Source organism: Anomalospiza imberbis, chromosome 5, assembly GCF_031753505.1.
Source record: "Anomalospiza imberbis isolate Cuckoo-Finch-1a 21T00152 chromosome 5, ASM3175350v1, whole genome shotgun sequence".
NCBI lineage: Eukaryota > Metazoa > Chordata > Aves > Passeriformes > Viduidae > Anomalospiza > Anomalospiza imberbis.
In genome coordinates, this window is record NC_089685.1 from 14,468,664 (window position 1) to 14,488,653 (window position 19,990).

Here is a 19,990-nt window from a genome sequence, read left to right on the forward strand (position 1 = left end):
TGAAGAAAATGTTATCTAAATCCTTTTCTCGAGTCCAGCTCTTGAAACTCTTCATAGCTTGCCAGCTTTCTAAAACTGAAATTCTGCATGTAAATTGTTCTTCACTAACAGACTCATATAAGGTTTTTACTAAATCAATACTTCTGATATTTTCTGTATGTTCAGAAAACACTGAAAATATAAAAATGTAGATCCCCTTCACCTCTCTCTTTTTTATTTTTCTTTGATGGCAACTATTTTGACTTATTCATATTGTGATTAGATGTTCTGAGTGACTATACTAGATGTGACAAGATGTATAAAACACTGAATTTTTCACCAGACTGTACTAGTGAAAAAGCACTAAAAGCACTACTCTGGGCAGAGAGAAGTTCAAGTAGATTCTGTGGTCAGGGATTTTAATTTTTTGCTCATTATCCCATGGCTTTCTGTATTATTTTATTTTTTTATATATATAGGATACTTTAAAAGTCTTAGAGCTTTCTCTGTTAGCCAGAAGTTTTTGTGGGTTTTTTTCTTCATTGAATCGTAAATTCCGCCTTATGCCATTGTTACCAAAGGTATAGAATAAATGTAATTAATTTCTGCTCCCTCCACTGGCCTTTGAGCTGTGCAGAATAGATCTATCCAGTACCTTCAAAGTACCCACATCTGCAACTGGTCTGTGGAAATTGGGTCTTTTGGAGACTAAGGAGAACACTTCATCTCCAATATCTAGACCCGAGCAGTGAGTAATGGCATTTCTGAAATAACCTCTCAATAACACTGGAAGCTTTTAGAAAGGAAACAAGAGTGATGTTTTGTGGTAACTTTTGAGTACATTCAGTTGCAGCTGATGCGTAATCTGTCAGTGTGATATGAGGAGAGCTGTACATTTCACACCAGTAGTAGATACTGTACAAAAATGGTTTCATTTTGTTGCTTGGGCTTCCTGATAATCCTTTTTGTAGTACAGTGCAGAAAAGCAGAACTGAAATGACCAAATAGTTCAAAAATAATTGAAATAATACAAGTTTGCTTGAAACTAAGCAAAGTCTCCTATGCCTGGCCACATTGTCTTGATAGTGATCACTTAAGAACTATTATGTATTCTTTTGTTGTTGTCTTGTTTTTTTTTTAAGCTGGACCTGTGATCTGCAGAATGCTTACATACCCTCCAACCAGAAGAGCCTTAATTGTGGGTTGTGGTCTGCAGATGTTTCAACAACTGTCAGGGATTAACACCGTCATGTATGTATTTCCCAATTGCTTCTTTTTATAAATTATTAGAAAAAAATCAATTAGACCATTAGCAGTTATAGATGGTCTTCCTGAAAAAATCTGAAAGGTAAAAAATTGAGTGTGAAAGCTGGAATGCTGGTTTGAAATCCAGATGTTGACATATTTGGCATCACAGTAAATTGGTGCAAGAGGATGTTGGTATGGGGTAAACATTTTTATAGACATGAGAATACCAACTGTGCTCTGAGAGATGCATTAATGTGTTAGGGTTTATAGTCAGGGCTATGTATGTCTGGATAAGAGAGTACATTTATGGTTTGAATATGTGTGCAAATAGATCACAGTAAGGTGAGGGTTAGATTAACCATGTTAATGAGGTGGAACATTACTGTGAAGTGCTAAAGGATGCTGAGGGAAGAAACATTTCCTGCTTTTCCATGGTTTTGTTATGTGTATGAAGACTCAGTAAATGTTGAAGTGAAGAATGATGTATTGGGTTTTCTGACAAGCTGTCAGCTCATAACAGGAGTAGCTCTTGACAAATGTGCAATGTGGAAGACCCTGTTTAAGATGAAATTATTGTTGGGCCACCCTACAGGACTAATCATAATGAATATGGTTGCCATATTGTTTTAAGAGCAAGTATAAAATATGTTGCTATAACATTTTACAGAGAAAACTATGCCCAAGGGAGCATGCATGTTAGGAAATTGTTAAAAGAAACAGCTTAAAGGATAAGCTTTTAGTGATATCAAGAGCTACCATATTAAATGTTAGAGTAAACACTGCCATCTGTCATACTGGAAGAAAAAATGCCCCAGACTCAGTATTATTAAACTGCAAAGGGAGGAAATCTCTAACAGGTAAAGAAAGACTTCATCAAGTAGGAATTGTAGGCCAATGTGGGAAACACTGGGACACAAAATTGCTAAGTTATGTGTGAAAGCCAGAAGAAAGGCACAGAAAGAGCTTTGGTAAATTTTTCAGACACATCAGAAGCAAGAAACCTAACAGTCTCCAGGCCCAGAAAGGATGAAGACATCAGCAGTACACTAGCAGCAGATAAGTATTTAGCACCAACTCTCACAAAGACGCTTTTTGCATTTGTGTTAATTATAGAGGGTATATGAAGCTTTTTTCACTAGAGCCTACTTAAAGTGTCTCAGGTGGTCTGCTTGACACTCAAGTATTAGGGGAAAGCGTCTAGAGCAAGCTGATTAAAAGAGTACAAATGAATCAGGGTACACTCAACAGGTCTCAAGTAATTTGCATCCATAATCACTGAATTTGGAAATGTAGTATAATTTACATGAAGCTACAGCCCAGAAAGTTTTATTTCTGTCTTTGTAAAAATTAATTAAAACTTCATAGAATCAAATAAGATGTGTGTTAATAAATATGAAAAATGAACTGTACACATCCAATATAATACAACAAAGAAGAGCCAACATGATTGTTATAGACAGATTATAGCTTGCTTGGATGTGAGTCCATGGTTGTGTTAGAACTGTAAATCCCACATGAATTAACCATTTTAAGCAACTAAGACAGCTGCAGCCAAAGTTTCTTGAAGAAATCATATAGTCATAAAAGTAAGTGAGAAGTCCTGTCAGGTAAATAACTATTTAAGATAGGAGAAAAAAGGATGGGAATAGAAGATGAGTTATCACAAACCAAGAAGAGACTCGTACAGTGATCTATATGAAGATCTTTGCTGCTTTAATAAATCTGTGAAAGCAGCTAAACAACAAAATAGCAGCTTATATTCATACAGCATTCGCAATATAAAGATCCCCCAAATCTGTGGACATGAACAGTTGTGAGAAGATAATGCAAGATAACAAATTAGTGGAATGGCAAGTACATTAACTATACAATGTTACTCAATAATGTCTGCAGGAGGGAACTGAGTAACTAACATGCATGGCAGTCTAAATTGTTGCTACTCAAAAAAGAGGGCTTGCAATGGCATTATCGTTCTATGCAAACATCATGACGACATCCAGGGTCCATCTGGACTAGTGCAAACAGCTGCAGATGTCCTTTCTTTTAATAAGAGCAAACCAGGTTATGCGTGGGGAAAGAGATACCTGTGTTTGAACAGGATGATTAGAACTCTGCAGCTTGGAAAAGAAATGAGGTCAGAAGAAATACAAGAGGTATATAAAGTTACTAATGTTATGGAGAGGATGGGGAGAGCATGATTATTCATCATTTCTTCTAACACGTTTTTGGTGACTCCTAGCTCTTACCCAGCAGTAGGTTTAAAATAAGCATTTTTTCATGCAACACATAATTACATATTGGAACTCATTGCCACAGGATATTACAGATGCCAAATGTAGAAATACATTTAGAAGTTAATTAGGGAAACTTACATAATAAGCATTATTAAAATGTTATGAAATGTGGTGTGCATGCAATCTCTGGCCAAGGACAGTCATTCTCACAATTTGGTTGTTAATACTTTGAGATGCCCTATTAGGCTAGAACAAAAAATTGACAGTTCACAAGGCTTATGACACTGGTAGGTTGACTTTGTTTATTTTATACTTACTATGGTTTAAAATCTCAAACTGCTTTCTGTGTAGGAGGTTTTACAAATAGTTTGGGATTGACCTAATTTGCTTGTGGCTGTGTAGGAGGACAGAATTACAACTATAAAATGTGTTTGAATCTTAGCTTTAAAATAATAAAATGCCTAAAATAAACACATGAAGGCACTGTTGTTAAAGGACTGGATTGTCAACTATTTGCCATATTCAGTCTTTTTTAATATTCCAGTATTAAAAAAAAATTAGTTATCAGGTGTGCAAGACAAACATTCTCCTGCGAAAAGACATTTTTCAAATACAAGTAAGTAGCTAGCTGTTGATGGCTTGCTTACATAGAAATTGGTAAATGCCTTTTAATGCTGTAATTAGATGGTACCTTAAGGAACTGTCAGATTGTATTAACTCTCTAAGCACTTGTTTTCTCTTCCTAATGTTTAGTTGTGTCATTCTGGGAGATGTTCTCTCGCAGCATGAAAGCAGGCATTGGTTGTGGTTGGAGGGTCTAGTATTGTGTGGACTTTGTTTCAGTGGTTTCTCAAAAACAGACATGAAAAGTATTTTGATAGTGGATGTTCAGTGTACCTTTGGTGCTACTGTAAATCCTTGTTTGTTGGCCCTTTTCAGGCCATAGAAGAAGAGGCTGATGACCCCAACTTGCAGTTGCCTGGCTTTCCTAGGCAGAGAATTGCCTCTGGTTGCTCTCTGACCACTTAACAGGGCAGCATCCATGATAGGCCCTGACTTGAAAGTTCTGTTCTTTCTGCTATTTGTTTAATCTTGCATTTTACTGTAAGAAAAGTGAGGCTATCAGAGTGAATTTGTGTGTATCTGAAAAGCTCATTTCAACCTCCATAATCAAATCACAAAGGGACATGAAAACATAAAAAATAACACACTTGTAGAATGATTTAATACTTGCCCAATTTGTATATGCTTTACTGAGTAACTCATCAATTTTAGTAAACAAAAGCTTGAATCAAAAATCATGGGTGTTAGAGGAATTTTGCAGAGGTCTAAAAATAGTCACTCAGTGTACCCAGTAGAAGAAGAGATGCTAAAAAGCTAAAATTACCTGCAAGAAACATACGGAGACAATAAAAATCTAGAGCTTCCATGATTAATAATTCAGTATTCTGGTATAAATTTTCTGGTTAAAAACTGGATATCAGTAGTGAAACCAGTGAGAGCAATGAAGTCCATGTGTAGCTGGAGTTCTCTTGAGGATGGGGAGAGGAAAACCAGAAGAATTGCTGTAAGAATTGTTGAAGGCTTTGCTCAGCCCTTTTAACTCTTCAATAAACTGATCTGGTTTTTGCACAGAAATAGTTTCATATCATATTTGAATTACATTTGTTATACACATGTATGTGTATAACATCCAGCCATGAGGAACCAGAAACTCATCAGGAACAGGATGTTACTGAATTGGTGAGAACAGTATATGGAGCAGCCTCTGCATTGAGGAGGTAGATCTAAAAGAGAAGCAAAATGTAAAAATAGGCTAAGGAGGTTGTGACTGTCACAGGAAAAAAATCTAACATGATAAATTTAGTCAGCAAAAGAAAAAGCTTGGTGACCTATTGCTTTGATTCCTTTTTTTTCCCCCTAAGAACAAGGGTATCACTGCTGTCCTGATGCAGGGCCTGACGCAGAACAAATGTTTCCTTTCACTCCTGGCTTTTGCCAGCTAACTGACCTGTTAAAGTCATACAATTTTAGACAAGCATCTCTCATCTCTCAGACCTGTGTAAGCAGGTCTGAAATGGTTTAACTTCTCACTTTCTTATCATTCTAGTGTTTTCTCATCTTGAAAACAGAAGCTCATTGTTTCAAGCTTGGAGCCCAAGTCTGGCTGGCAGGAGACTGAGAAAGGCCTTGTGAAGGAAGTTATATTCTTTCACAAGGTATATTCCAGGGGAGTAGTTACTACAAATTAGCTTTTTAATAGTAATATATCAGTATAGTAATTTTATAATAATATATCAGTATTAAATCAGTGATGATATGATATTTTCAAGCCCAAAGTTGCCCATAGTTAAATCTTTGGGGAAGACGACCATTTTGAGGTAAAACTTGAAATTAATTTTTCCTATCAATTTCTTATTAACAAAAAAAAAAAAAAAAAGGTAAAAAATGGAAGAAGTTCCATTTTTGGGGGGTGGAAGGAAGAGGGGACTTGAAGTATTTGAACTGTTTCACACTGTGTAGTGAAAACCATCAATGGATGTTTTATCTCTGTGCTCATGTTCCTGCAGAACCAGGACTTCTGAAAACATTTCAAAATGTTTTCTGAAATGTTCGTGGCAGTTAAAATACTTCCAAACCATGGGGAAGAAAGGTTTTGGAAAAAATCCCAAGTTATCTTGAATGCTAGGCAGTAATTTAGCCATAATTGGAGGGAGTTCAGTATTGTCTTGACAGAATTGCTCGCAGGTGGTATGACCTGCGCTGCAGATTCTGCTGCTCTTTGAGAGGTTTGTTGTCTGTTCCCAAAGACTGCCTGTGCCCTCAAGACTATAAATCTGAGCTAAGATTGAAGTGACAGCTGTATCATCTTGAATATTCTTACTCTCACAATACTTTAAGTGGACTTGATGAAAGGCAGACAAAGTACTTTGTTCTGCAGTTGAAACACTAAGTTTGATGTGGTGCTAATTTTGTAATTTGCAATTATCTTTTCACATTGTGTTAGAAAAGCTTTCTGCAACAGGAAAGTGGTATAGTGTGTCAACAGGGAAAGCATATGGCCTTCAGCATTTTTGCTAAGCTATTTTGCAGGTGTTTATGATCTGTTATTCCTATTTAATAAAATGTTTTTTTATTTCTGAAATATATTTGCATCCCCTAAAAGTTAAGTGAATCCACATATAAAATGTATTGCTGCTTGGATATGGTCCTCAGAGCTTTTGAGCTCTAACAGTGTTGCTTTTTTAATTTATGCAAGAAAACAAAAGAACCAGAAAAAAAGGATGATAAAAAGAAGCATTTTTTTCAGCTGGCAAGAAATAGGGAGGGGAATAAAATACTGTATGGAGAAGGAAAAAAGCTGAGAATAATGAGAGGGAGAAAAGAAGCTGGATAATAGAAGGAAAATACAAAAGAAGACAAGAGGAGGTTATGTAACAAGTGGAAATTTAGGGTTTGAAGATAAGAATATTAGAACAATTAATAAGAAATGTGAAAAAATATTGTACTGAATGTGAATGAGAGAATGAAAGAAAATAGTAGTGGGACTGGGAAAGAAGTCAGGATACTTCTGGAGTTGAATAGAGACCAGAGAGGAGTTTAATGAAAGCCCATTTCCTGGCAGGTTTAATTGCAAGGTCTGTTGTACAGCAGTTTCAGCTCTGAAACTGTAGCCTCAGAACTCACCTGGTGCTTCTGCTTAACATGAGTGTGCAGCTGAATCCCCAGAGGGGTGGTGAAAGTCAAGACTCAGAAACTCATCTTTAAATTCCAGTTTTTTAACTTCTTCAAAATGAAATACTGAAGAGGGAACTTAGGACAATATCTGACATATCTGACTGCAGATAAACTTTCATTTCTTAAAGATCATTGAATAAATACCTTATTTTGTGAATTACTGCATAAATAGTAGCAACCTTTTCCACTCTTTCAGCATCAGCAGCAATATAGAGATTTATAATTAATGACTAAATGTATTTATAGGTTATGACAGATTTATAATGAATAAGGTGGTCGTTGAAATGAGGTTTTCCTAGAGCATTGGTTGTTTTGAATTTTGGAAAGTAGTTGCTGAGATCTGTAAACAGAAGTTTTACTGGCAAAAAGCAATGGTGATTCACATTTTTCTTATTATTTGTATTCAGGCATTGACTCATAATGTTGTATAGGTTTCTATTGTGTTCTCTGACTGTGCATTTTAAAACAAAATCCAGAAAGTAGCATACTGTATTAAAAAAAAAAAAAAACACAACAGACAAAACAAAACCCCAATCTGGCACAATGCTAAATGTCATCCAAGTTGCTCAGCAGTTACTGAAGGAGAGCGCCTTTTATTGTACTCTTGACTTAAATTCAAATTGGGCACAGTAACTCTCAAGCAGACTGCCATTTATTTGGCATTTGGCATTTATTTTTGGATGGCTTGTTGTCTCAGTTTTTCTTGAGTTCTCTTGGACCCAACTGGGCTTTAAGTCTGACTAAAGGAGGGACTATTGCATTAGTGTTATTCCCAGATACAAACTTTGTAGAATTGTCAGGATAATTGAGAAGATTTGGTAATTGACAAGTCTAATTTTCTCTGATGACTTTATAACATTAAGGCTGCTGCCTGGTTAGGTTTTCATCCTGCAGTATTTTGTTTTGGGTAAACTGTCCAGTTTATATCTTTCTTTTAAATTTTGCATTTTCATCTTAGGCTTTAGGATATGTTTAATAAAACAAAAAGAAACTCTATGTTGCTCATCCACTTGCTTTTCAGATAATAATCCATTAGACATTTTTTATTAGGTTTTCATAAATTCTTCCAATAACATTTTGTTTTGAGAAGTGACCCTTCATTTTACTTCCTTCATATTGCAAGTTGTTTTAGATAGTGCTGTGTGCAAACTCAGTGGCATATAGATGCTTTTTAAATAGGCTGCAGATATTTTTGGAAGAACAACTAAACAGAAGTCTAGTCTAGTCAAACACGCTAGGTGAGGTGAATCTCCCATTACACCAGCTGTCTCTGTTGTATGTGCTACACAGAAATAATATTATTAACTTGTAACAACTCTTGAGAGCAACAAATTGTAATTAATAAGCAAAATAATTTCATATTACTCACTGTAAAACATTCTAAATGAAAGTTTGTGGTAACTGCCTATATTAGTTTAATAGTACTTGAAAAGGAAAATGAAACTCAGGCTTTTTGAAAGTTTTTCATTTTCAGCAACCACTTTTGCATAGGCAATGTACTGTTATCACAGCTGAGCTTGTTACTTTTAAAGAAAAGAGTGTATTGAAAATAAAATATATTAAAAAAACCCAACTTCAAATATCTGATGGTCACCAAGTTGTACATATTGAACACAAGTTGATTGTGTACTAACAGGCTTTTACAGTATTTTTCCCAAGCCCTGTAATATAGGTGATGATGATTATTATTATCATTATTACTAAATTTTAATTATTTTTCTCCCAGTAAAATGGTAGGTCTGAATTGAACAATTAGTTTGTTTGTGAAAATCTGTCCATTAAGTTTGAAAAATTACCACACAACCTATAGAGAGAAGCAGCGACTTTGGAACTGTAGCCAAGGACAAACTCAGATTTGGAGGTGAAAGTAGCTGGAAGTACAGAGCCTTAGGCTGGGCAGAAGCAGCTCTTGTCAGCAGTTGAGATGCTGGTTGTGTGAGTAACAAGAAATGTAAAATTCCCTTTCATCACATGCTCTCAGCAAGAAGCCTGGGCAGTATTTGCAGCAGCTGTGACTTGGCAGAGCCAATCCTTTGCAACCCCTCTTTGTTTGCCTTCACTTCTCCATCAGTGCAGGCCAGGAAGGAGCCCAAACGTAGTTTCTTTGGACCTTGCTCTGATGTTCTTCCTTCTTCTCAGTCATTAGTAAATGCTGATGTGGGAAGGGAATACCACCTAGTAAGGGGAGTGTGCCTTAGCAAATCTGCTAGGAAGTGGCTGAAACACAAATCTGGTGATGACAGGGTGCCAATAGCTTTATCCATTAATTAAAACCAAACAAGCCAACACAAGATCATCTGGTTATGGCACACTGCAGCAGGCCTGAGAACAAAGAAATAGCTCTTTTGTTCCACGGGCAGGATGCAGTGCAGGTAGTAGTGACTTGGTATTCAGAGCCCCAGAGAGGGATGGGAAGAGAAAATAGCTGGGTCATACTGCTGGGCATCCAGTGTGGCTCTACAGCTGTGCAAGAATGATGAGCAGTAGTTGGACCTTTGCCTTTCTTCTACTTTTGTACTTACCAGCAAACTGCACAGCTGAATGACCTGGATGGATGTAGGCTACAGAAGGCAGCTCAGTAAACTTGAACATTTTTAAGGCAGTTATATTGCTAATGTTTCTGTATCATTTACTTTGTTTTTAAGATAGCTCCTGTTTTAGAATTTTTGTTTAAAAATTGAAGTGTTTTTCTTAAATACTCATGTGTGTGTTTATCGGGTGGCCTGCAAAACCCTGAAAAGCTTGGGGGTTTAATTATTTAGCTCCAAAGGCTGTACTTTATCAGTTGAAATAATTGTGAGAGGGTAGTTAGGTACAAATAAGAAACTGCATCTGTATTAAAAACAAGTCACCTGTGTGTCAGCATTGCTAGCAATAAATCCACACTATGCCAAATTTACACTAAAAATAAAAAAAATGAAACTAAAGGCCGTTTCTCCTGTTGTGCTACCCTGGTAGTTTAAAAGTTAATCTAGCTAAGTCAGTTTAAAAGGATAGCTTTGTAATTTGCCATAAAACAAAGAAGTTAAAAGTTGAAATTTGGCTTATTTAGCCAATGTCAAACATTAATCTTCAAGATTCCCTCTCAGGCTGAAGTTTCTCACTGCTAATGCCATTTCCCTGTGCATGTTGTGTTCTTATTCCTTTTGAAATAGAAAAGGAAAATCACAGCTTTATGCCACTTAAAAGGAAAAAAGAAAGATGCAAAACAAAGCAGTGAATCACAATGGAGTTATTAACTAGATTAAAGCTATAAAATACATATCCTGCTTGAGCTGCTTGCCTTGTTGATCAAACTAACCACTGTTGTCAAATGCAGGCAAACCCAATGGGAAGAATGATGATGTCTAACTCCATTTCAGAAGGCTGAATGATTTCTTTATTATGACTATGCTATGATACATTAATATACTATATAAAGGAGGATACTAAAAACTACATGCTACTTTCTCTAACTACCATATCTAACTACTCTCAACTCATGACCCTGTTTGCCAGAGTCCAGACACAAGTGGATCCCATTGGCCACCAGACTAAAACAATTCTCACCAGAATCCAATCAAGCAATCACCCCAGGTAAACAATTCTCCAAACACAATCCACATGAGAAAAACAAGGAGCAGAAATAGAAATTGTTTTCCCTTTCTTTCTCACTGTGCACCTTTATGAAAAACCCTGAGAGAGAGAAATGTGCTTGCCACAAACCAGAGTTTTTGGAAGATGGTTTTTGCAGGTACGTCCTCGTTCTAACTGTTGAAGATCAAAGGATAGGTAATTCAGGTATAAAAGTTTTGAAGGTTTATTGGAAGATCAAGGAAGTATTTAAAGATGCTATATAATGGGATGAAATGAAGTAAGATGTAGAATGATTATTGGAACATAGTTCAGTGCTTAGAGGTACTATATTGAGAGTCTCAAGAGAAGTAGGAAACAATTGTAGTTTCTAATTGCTTAAACTGTTACAACAATAGAGAAAGTATTGGAAATAACATACTTAGGGGGTTTGGTGTTGAGATTAGTAGACAAACAGTAGCAGATTAATATAAGTTTGTAAGTAAAGGCTTATTTCCTTTAAATTATACTTCCATACCCCACATCTTCTGATAATTCTCATAATCTATCCATTTATTGTTAAAAAAGTAGAAAACCAAACAAACACAGACCCCACCTAAAACCTAAACTTAAAAAATCCTAGACCACTGAAAATATTAAATGATATTGAGCTGGATTTATTTGCATTATAATTTTCGTCAGGCTAAAAAATAAACAATGAAAAACCTTCTGAAATTGCACAGGAGGCAGGTTCAGGGTGCTGATGTGAGGTATTGTAAGGGGCTTTTAACCATAGGCTCTCATTCTGTTTTGAAGCACTGGATTTTTTTTTCATTTCATAAATCTTGTAAGTATTACTGTTTTTCCTTATTTGTCTGGTGCTGAACATCTGCTTAGTTGTGGAAGTTTTGTGTTGTTTGTTGTTTTTCCCCCCAAATCTGGACCTTTAAATACATGAGTTGAAGAATGACCACATGAAATATTTTCCTTATTTACTGTATTTTTTGAGTTCTATCCTGGGTTACTGGTTAGAAGAATATGTACTAAAGAATGGAATAGCATGAAAGTAAAGTAAGTAAAAGTAAACCTCATGGTGTGACAGCTGCAAATGATTTGCCACAGTCTGGATCCATCTACTGATGGTTTGGTAATAATTTTTAAAATCTTGCAGGTGTATTCAAAAAGATCTGAGTATTAACTGATACTTCAATTTAAAAAAAAATTAAAAATCTTCAATAAAACCCTATGTTAAATGCCTTTAATAAATTGGTATTTTTCAGTGTAATGCTTTCACAGAAGTAAATTCCATGTAAATTTTGTGTTGACTGTTACTAATACAAAGGCTTGTATTATCTTTATTTGGAAATCCATGTTTATTTTTATAACATGTTCAAAAATACATATTCAAAGAACTGTATTGGAGTTAACATGCCAAATTACTTTAAAACAAATCCTGCTATTTATCTTCTCATCTGGCATGTGTTTTATTTTTAATTGCCTGATCAGTGGGGACTATATTCAGAAGTGCACAATTTTACCCCCAGGTTTTCATTAATAAAATCTGTTTAAAAGCAGTCAGAAGGTTGGACATTTATTTTAAAGCATTGAAAATCAACTCAGAGTCCTGTTGATTGTACTCTTTGTTTTACCTTACTGTGGTTTTCTTATTGGTAAGGGATAATATCTGTTCCTATAGCTCTTCAGGCTGTGAAAGCATATTTAAACAAAGACTGTCACTTTGGAGGTAACTTAAAAACAAAGTATTTATTTAAAGCAGAAATACATATGAATACTTATTTTCTAAAATTTCTTTTGATGCTATTGAAGGATCTGTGTATTTAGTAGAATTTTTTCCATATTTTTCTGCTTTAGATTTCTACTCTCCCTTTTGCCTGTAGTGAATTCATAGCACTATTTGATTTCTATCTGTTTCCTTAGTAATAACTTTCAGGTCACAAATCCAGTGTTAATTTTACTGCAGGGCATGCAGGAGAAATTGTGTGAAAATGTCTTTGCCTAACATGTGATACAAACACAGGGTAGCTGTTAAGTCAGATAAATGCATCTCATTCAGTTTATTCATATGTAAAGGCAAGTAATGAAATTAAGTTAGAGCAGTGATGCTGTTCTTAAATCATTCATGAATGATTTCTGGAGGAAGTTCTCTAAATAGCACTACTGGTTTGTTTGTTTTAATGTATTATTTGCCTAAACAGCTCCTGGAGCACAGTTTGGTCTCAACAGTTTTTCTTCTGTTAAACATTTCTAAACATCTTGTACAAATTCCTTTTTAATGCAACTGTTAATGTTTAATATTCATCATTCTGTTGAACTGTACATTTTTGTTGTCTCTAGCATTTATTTTGAGACCTATCAGGAAATCAGATACCAACCAATGACCAATTTATTTTTTTTTCTATAAAGCACAATAGAATAGTAAGGGGAGTGCTTGGTTTGTGTTGTAGGTTTGCTCCCTTGGCAAAACGTAGAGGGCACATATTATTGAGATATTGAACTGCATTTGTAGCAATAAGGAAGTGTCTTCTTCTTAGATGAAAGGGAATATAGAAATGTGAAACAATTTGAAGTTCACAATGTAATCAATCTTGAAAAGACACAAAATGTAAAAGGTCACCTGATTAGGTGCTGCCTGATACAGCAAAATGAACAACCTCAGTGAAATATGTTAGTGATGCCATTCAAACATAGAGTAAGAGATATGATGCCCTTTAGATCTGTTTATTCACCTTTACTTTAAGGGCACAGGAACCAGTTCTGTAAATTGGATTCTTTAGAGTCTGTCAATAAGGGTTAAGCTGCCACAGGCTAGTCAATATGCCTTGTGCCACAGATTGGAGACCTAAAAAAAAAAAAAGGTTGAAAGGTTATGTGCATTGCAAAGATTTGCTATAAATGAAAATAGTCCAGAAATGAACCATGAATAAAACATGGTGGCATCTAAAAGTTAATCCAGACCGTGTTATTGGGAGCAGTCTGCAAAACAAAGAGATGGCTGTGGTGAAAATGGGCCATACTGAAGGTGTGATATGGAGCACAGTCACCAAATCGAAAGAAAATAAGAAATCACTGATGAGACTCTTAATTCCTCAGTGTGGTGAGAAAGAATAATGTCTGTAAGGCCAGCGAGGAGGAGAGTCCAGGGAGGGAGGGGGAACTAAACAGCACTTGAGTTCTCATCTTTTGGAGGGGCTGGCTCTCTCCTGGAGAGTTTGCAGCAATCAGGTGGTGTCAGAGCTGGAGGGGTGCAAGTTGAGTCTGAGTCTCTGCAGATGAGAGGGGTCTCACCTGTGACTGCTTAAAATGTTTGGGGATTTTTTTCTCCAGAGTTCTAACAAGTCTGGGAGAATGGTTCAGTGAATGATTTTTAAAAAATTCATGGAAGAATAAAATTTCTCTGTGATATTTTATTTCTTTTTAATAGTATACTGCACTTGCCCAAAACATGTTTTACAGACATATTGAAAATAGGAAAAGAATGTGAGAGCAGATTATTATCAGCAACATTTCATATGTTTCACATGGGGAAATTGGAACCGGGATGTACTGGACTGCTGATTAAAACTTCTGCTTGCTGGAGGTCCCTTCCTCACGTAAACTTGAATCTTTTGGTCAGTTATGAATGGAAGAGGCTTTTTTTTTTAAGAAAAAAGAGGGAGAGCCCTGTTTGAAGCCAGGGGAGGAAACAAAAGCACAACAAAAACAAACAGTTAAGACAATTTGGGCTTTCTTACTCTTCTTGGTAAGAGTAAGAAAGCCCAAATTCTTTCTTACTCCCTCTTCTTACTTCCTTGGTTATATAATTTCTATTGTATGTTTATAGACTGGGGTAGGAGAAGAGAAAATGAGCAGCTAAAATTTAATGTTTTCAACTTAAGGCCTTTAAATAATAGATTTAAATGAAAGTACTGAAATTAGTTCTTGAAAACAGGAGTTGACAAAAGCTAAAGTCTTCTGTTACTAAAGGAATAGCTATTGCCCCTGCATGTTGGTGAGACAGAGAAGCAGGTGAAAGTACTGAGAAAAGTGTACTGAAGGACTTGGTGCTGTAAGGAACATGTTGGCATGTAAGGAATCAGGTAAGATCTCACTTAAACTTGGACCAATTTGGCTATTTTTAAACAAAGTTTTGAATGTTACCTTTTAAAACCTCCTCCATCCTACATATGAGCCCTTAATGAAATGTGAGAACTGAAACTGTGTAACCATAATTTAATACAGATGACAGATGAATTTGGTCCAGATGAGATACAAACTAAAAGAAATCCTAGCACTACTCTAAGCCAGCAGCTCTGTCCCATTTGCACAGGAGTGAGGAAAGAAAGGGAAGCTTATCAGAATGAGAAGTGTAAATTATGCTTGTTAGTGATGGCACATTCCAGGAATTTTATGTTTTTTCAACCATCTTAATATTTGAGAACCAAATTTTGTTTCAGATTGTGACACATGCCTGTAGTGTCACTAATTTGCAGTGGAAACAAGACGGGATACAATTCATATTTTTTTCTGGTTCATGTAGGAATGGAGAATGGCTTATTAGTGAAATGGAACAGCTCTCAAGGGAAAATGTACAAATTCCAAGTAATCTTTCTTTCTTTTCTATTTCATATAATATTAGAGAAATTATGTCTGTTAACACATTTATATTTTGAATATTATTAAATATATTACAAATATATTACATCTATTACAGTAGTCCTCTCTATCTTATATGCCTTATTAGAGTTTTGAGTAAGTAAAATTAGTGAGGGTTAGCTCATTGTATTTTTCAGGCCATGTAGTCCTATCTTAAATCCTATTATGTTACTGCAAACCCCAGGTTTTTTTTATGATTCTTGCCACATTGTGGTAAAGTAACACAAGCACTGCCATAATTCTGAACAGAGGCAGAATCAGGATATATCATAGTAAAAGGAAAAAAAACCAACCAAACAAAAAAACCAACCAAACAAACAAAAACCACAAAAAAAACCAAACCAACCAACCCCCTTTCCTCCCCTCCCAGTATGTATATTACAATTGACCTGGAACACAGGGTCTGCAAGATAATGCTCAAGTCTCCACAGATAGTGTATCTCACTATATATTGATTTATCATATTTGTTAACTTAAACCAATTAGAAAATCATTTAAACACATGCCCATATTGCCAAATCCCTTCTCTCCTGCAAACTCTGGAATGCTCACCTGCTCTTTAAGCATCTGTGAAGAGGATTTTGCTGCCCTACCATGTCTTCAGTTGTGCTTGAGCAGCTCCAGCGGCTTTTCCTTGCATCAGTGTAAGAGATGCCACCATCTCTGCAAACTCTTCAGTGCAGAAATGCGCATTAACCAGGCAATAAATATGGGTAAGCAGTTTGAGATTGTGGACTTCTGTCCAGTTTTGGAAATCTTAATTCCCTTAATAGTGTAATATGCTACTGCAGACAGCTGGTCTTGGAGAAAGACTAGGCAATGCTAGGGGAGGAAATTTAAAAAAGGAAGTACAGAAGAAGAAGAAAAACTCATCAGCTGGGATGGTCAGTGTGTTAAAATTTCCTGTAAAGCCACTGCTGGAAAAAGAAATTAATTCCATGGTTAGAAGCTTGGCTCAATTGCCCATCCTCTCAGTAAAATCTAAGAGCCCTGTCTAGGTTTTTGCCTTTTGAAAACTGAACAAGCAGCTCTTGGTCATCTGTGACAACACTTGAGCCCGCATTTCTTCTGTGTTTTGTTAGGATATGCTGAAGCAAATGGTTTTTTAAAGAAAAAAGATTATATTGTAGATTTTTTTTTCTTTTGCAGGTTGCTCTAAAAGCTGTGCTTGTTGTTTTCTATAAAAAAATATTTTTTGTTGTTGTTTTTCTGAGGGAATGTTACTCCTGAGACTTACTCAGCCAACAGACAAATGAAACCAGTAGATTCCTGCAAAGAACATGTTTTCTTGCCTCTAGTCCTTCTTACAATGACTTTAAAACCCTGCACTACATGCAGGGCTTTAAACCCTGTAAGAAACTTTAAGCACATTTTCTACTTCAGACTTGCAATTTACTGACACATTTTAGCTTCCTGTTGTGTGTATATTACAATAGTATTCACACAGAAATACAGTTTCATACTTCTGAATTTTTCTAACTCAGACAAGAAACTCATCTGGACTATTACCTTGGAAAAAAAATTGTGGTTCAGCATCTGTACAGGTCTTGATGATGACTCAGAGGAGTCTCAGTGTTCTGAATATGTGCAGGGTCATGCAGGGTAGCTAGACCTGTATGACTGTCACTGGCCTGGGCAGCCCCATGGTCTGTTTTTCATCTTCTCTTCCAGTATCAAAGCTGATCTTTTCAATAAATCAACTTTTGGGTTTTTCTAACAATGTAATCTTGCAGTGATTCCATGCTTGCTGCACTGTAAACCATCATATACAGGAGCATTAAAGTATATTTGCTGTACACCTTCTAATATTTTTATTTTTGTGTGTCTTAGATTCTGTGCATTGGCTTATTGCTTCTTCTCTCTGAAGGAAGTTATGAAGAACTTATAAGCAACCAGTATTTATGACACCTCTCTAAACTAGATGTTCTCTGTAGAGAACTCATTTGGGGATTTATTCTGGTTTCATTAAAGACATTTTCCTTTCCTGACAGCAAAATTCTCTGTCTGGAACAAATTAACTGCCATTCAAGGACTAATCTCTTCCTCCATGGCAGAAATTTCTTCCTCTGTGGCACTGCTCTTCAGGCTGACTGCTGCAGTCACTGTCATAGATATTCCCCAGCGGTTTCAGACCAGAATCACATCTGCTGCTTTGAGTCACAACTACATCCTATCTGGTGGGATTTCAATGTTCATTAGACTAATTAATGATTAAGTGCAGCAATATGACATGGCTTGGCTGTTTTGTCGTGTCAGTCAGCTTTCTCAAAAATTCACAGTATCAGCTATTTTCTGAATGTTTGGTTTTGTGCAAGATTTTAAATAGGCAACTTTCTTATGTTGACACTAAGGTCAGAAGTGCACTGCTGTCTGGTATCATCTTGCTTGAGCTGCACAGAGGTATCTAAACCAGCAAAACCTGAATTTGTAGAAGGAAATGTTCAGGCAGAAACCTCTCTGTAAGGGAGATCTTTACCTATGTGAAATTAGAGGTATTACAGGGAGAGAAGAACAAAAGCAGGAGAATGGGAGCAAAATATAATGCTAAAATTGAGTTACTTTCCTCAGAAAAGCAGAACAACACATAGCACTGAATCTGCTGCTGCTTCATTGTGACCCTGTGGTTTTCCCTCAGAACAGGTTATCCACCTCTGCTTAGGTACTTACACTGTTTTTCCAGGTTTTTAAGAACAGGTGTTTTGTAGTTCTTTTCAGGATAAAAATACCTAATTATATTTTGTGCATAAGTAATTATTGTTTATATGTGTTACTAATCTAGTAACTGATCACTGTTGTGGATGAGGGGATTGAATGTACCCTCAGTAAATTCGCAGAGAACACCCCAGTTGGGTGGGGATGTTATCTGCTGAAGGGTAGGAAGGCTCTGAAGAGGTTCAGGCTGGATGTCATGAGGATTATACACTTAGAGACCACTGTGTATCTGAGTCAAATGGAAGCCATTAATGGTAGTATGGCACTGTCTTCATTGAAGAAATCAGGGTGATCACAGTGATGACCCATATTAAGGGCATAGGTTTACTAGCTTTTGGAGAAGATTGAACAGTGTGTGACCTGGTGGTGAGAAGGCATAGAGCAAATATTTATCTATCCATCAGGTTTTGACCCTGCAGTTTTCGAAACCCATGTTTTCTGTCCATCATGCTTGAAGTCTGACTTGGCTGGGAGAGTGTGACGAAGGCTTCAGGAGATGCCACCTGACCTGCAGGATCAGATTTCCCCAGCAGTGTTAAGAAAGGCTTCTTCTGGTTTCTAGTCTTTCTAGACTAGCTTTCCCAACAAAGTCAGCTAATTTTTTTGTGACTTATGCAATAATTAATTTGGTGCTCTTGTGACACAGATGTTGAGGAAGATGTCTTTCCTGACATATCTGCAGGTATCTGTGAAGAACAATGAAGAGAGGCTATGAGGCACAGTTATTTGCTGTGTGCATACTATTACTTGATACAGTTTAAATGTGAAATTTTTGAATTTTGCAGCTCACATAGACAAGTCTGCCAGATAAGTATTATTTAAGGTTTCTTTCAATGTATTTTTCATATATGTTGTCTCTGTTTTTTTTTTCCATGCCTTCCCATGTGAGAACATGACTAGCAAAAGTTAACATTCTGTCAGTATTCCTTCTTCAGAAACTACCATTGTATCACACACTTTTGCCTCTTCTCAAAACAGTGTAAGTTCTGTTTTTCTCTGTTCTCCTGTTATGTGGCACTCTTTATGCCTATAATAAATGCTGACAGCTCCCAGCTCAACAGTTATTTCCATCCAATGCAGACTGTTACGTCACTCAGATTTCTGAGTGCCAGTCTGAGATAAGGCCTTGAATGAAAAGGCAGCTGGCATAAGGTTTATGTCTGAAGAAAATGTTACTGTGTCTGCTAAGGCAGCAGGAGCATCTAAAGCAAGAGCAGCCTTAACCTTCAAGGGGTGTCCAAATCTCCAGCATTCAAGGACAAAGCACATATCCTTTTGGCTTCTCTCAGTATTCCTAATAAAAATTGTTGTGAGAAGGTGAGAGATGGTGCTTGTTTCTTTCCAACATGAAGATGGCATGATGATCCAAGCTTTCAGCACCCTGAACTAGGCTGCTCCAGTGTGTTTTGATTAAGATCAATATATTGGGTTTGGGCTTATTCAACATGCAGGTTTCTGCCGGCCAGAGGTGTCCCTGTGGATAGCACAGGTTACTGTAGTCACTGGGCTAGGCGTAAAGAGCTCAAAAGCTTTAGGGTTTTTTTGTACTTTGCTTATTCTCTGTAAAGGACAGAGCTGACAGGCAGATAGGCTGTGCAGTTGTACAATTGACCACTCAGGGAAACTGATGTTTCCTTTCTCTGTAGTAGCAATGCTCCCAATACCAACTGGTGTTTCCCCAGTCCAGGCCTCTCACCTATGTTATCTCCTGTAAGCTCTCAACCTTTAATTTCCTTTTTCCTTGCAATGCAAGTTCTCTTCCTGAAAGTGGTTCTTAAAAAAAAGGCACCCTTCTCAAAGCAAAATCTTTGTGAGCAGTAGAGGTTCATGGTATCAATGTGCTGACATGGTCTCAAGTCAGGGATTAGTGGTGC

The 19,990-nt window shown here is 36.5% G+C and overlaps 1 protein-coding gene across 1 annotated transcript in view; it reads left to right on the plus strand.

Annotated features, from left to right (window-relative positions):
• Positions 1-19,990, plus strand: part of SLC2A13 (solute carrier family 2 member 13) — a 138,680-nt gene that overhangs the window by 64,246 nt on the left and 54,444 nt on the right. The window contains exon 4 of the mRNA XM_068189716.1: positions 1,122-1,230. Coding sequence (XP_068045817.1) covers positions 1,122-1,230 — 109 coding nt within the window. The remainder of the gene's footprint in view (positions 1-1,121; positions 1,231-19,990) is intronic.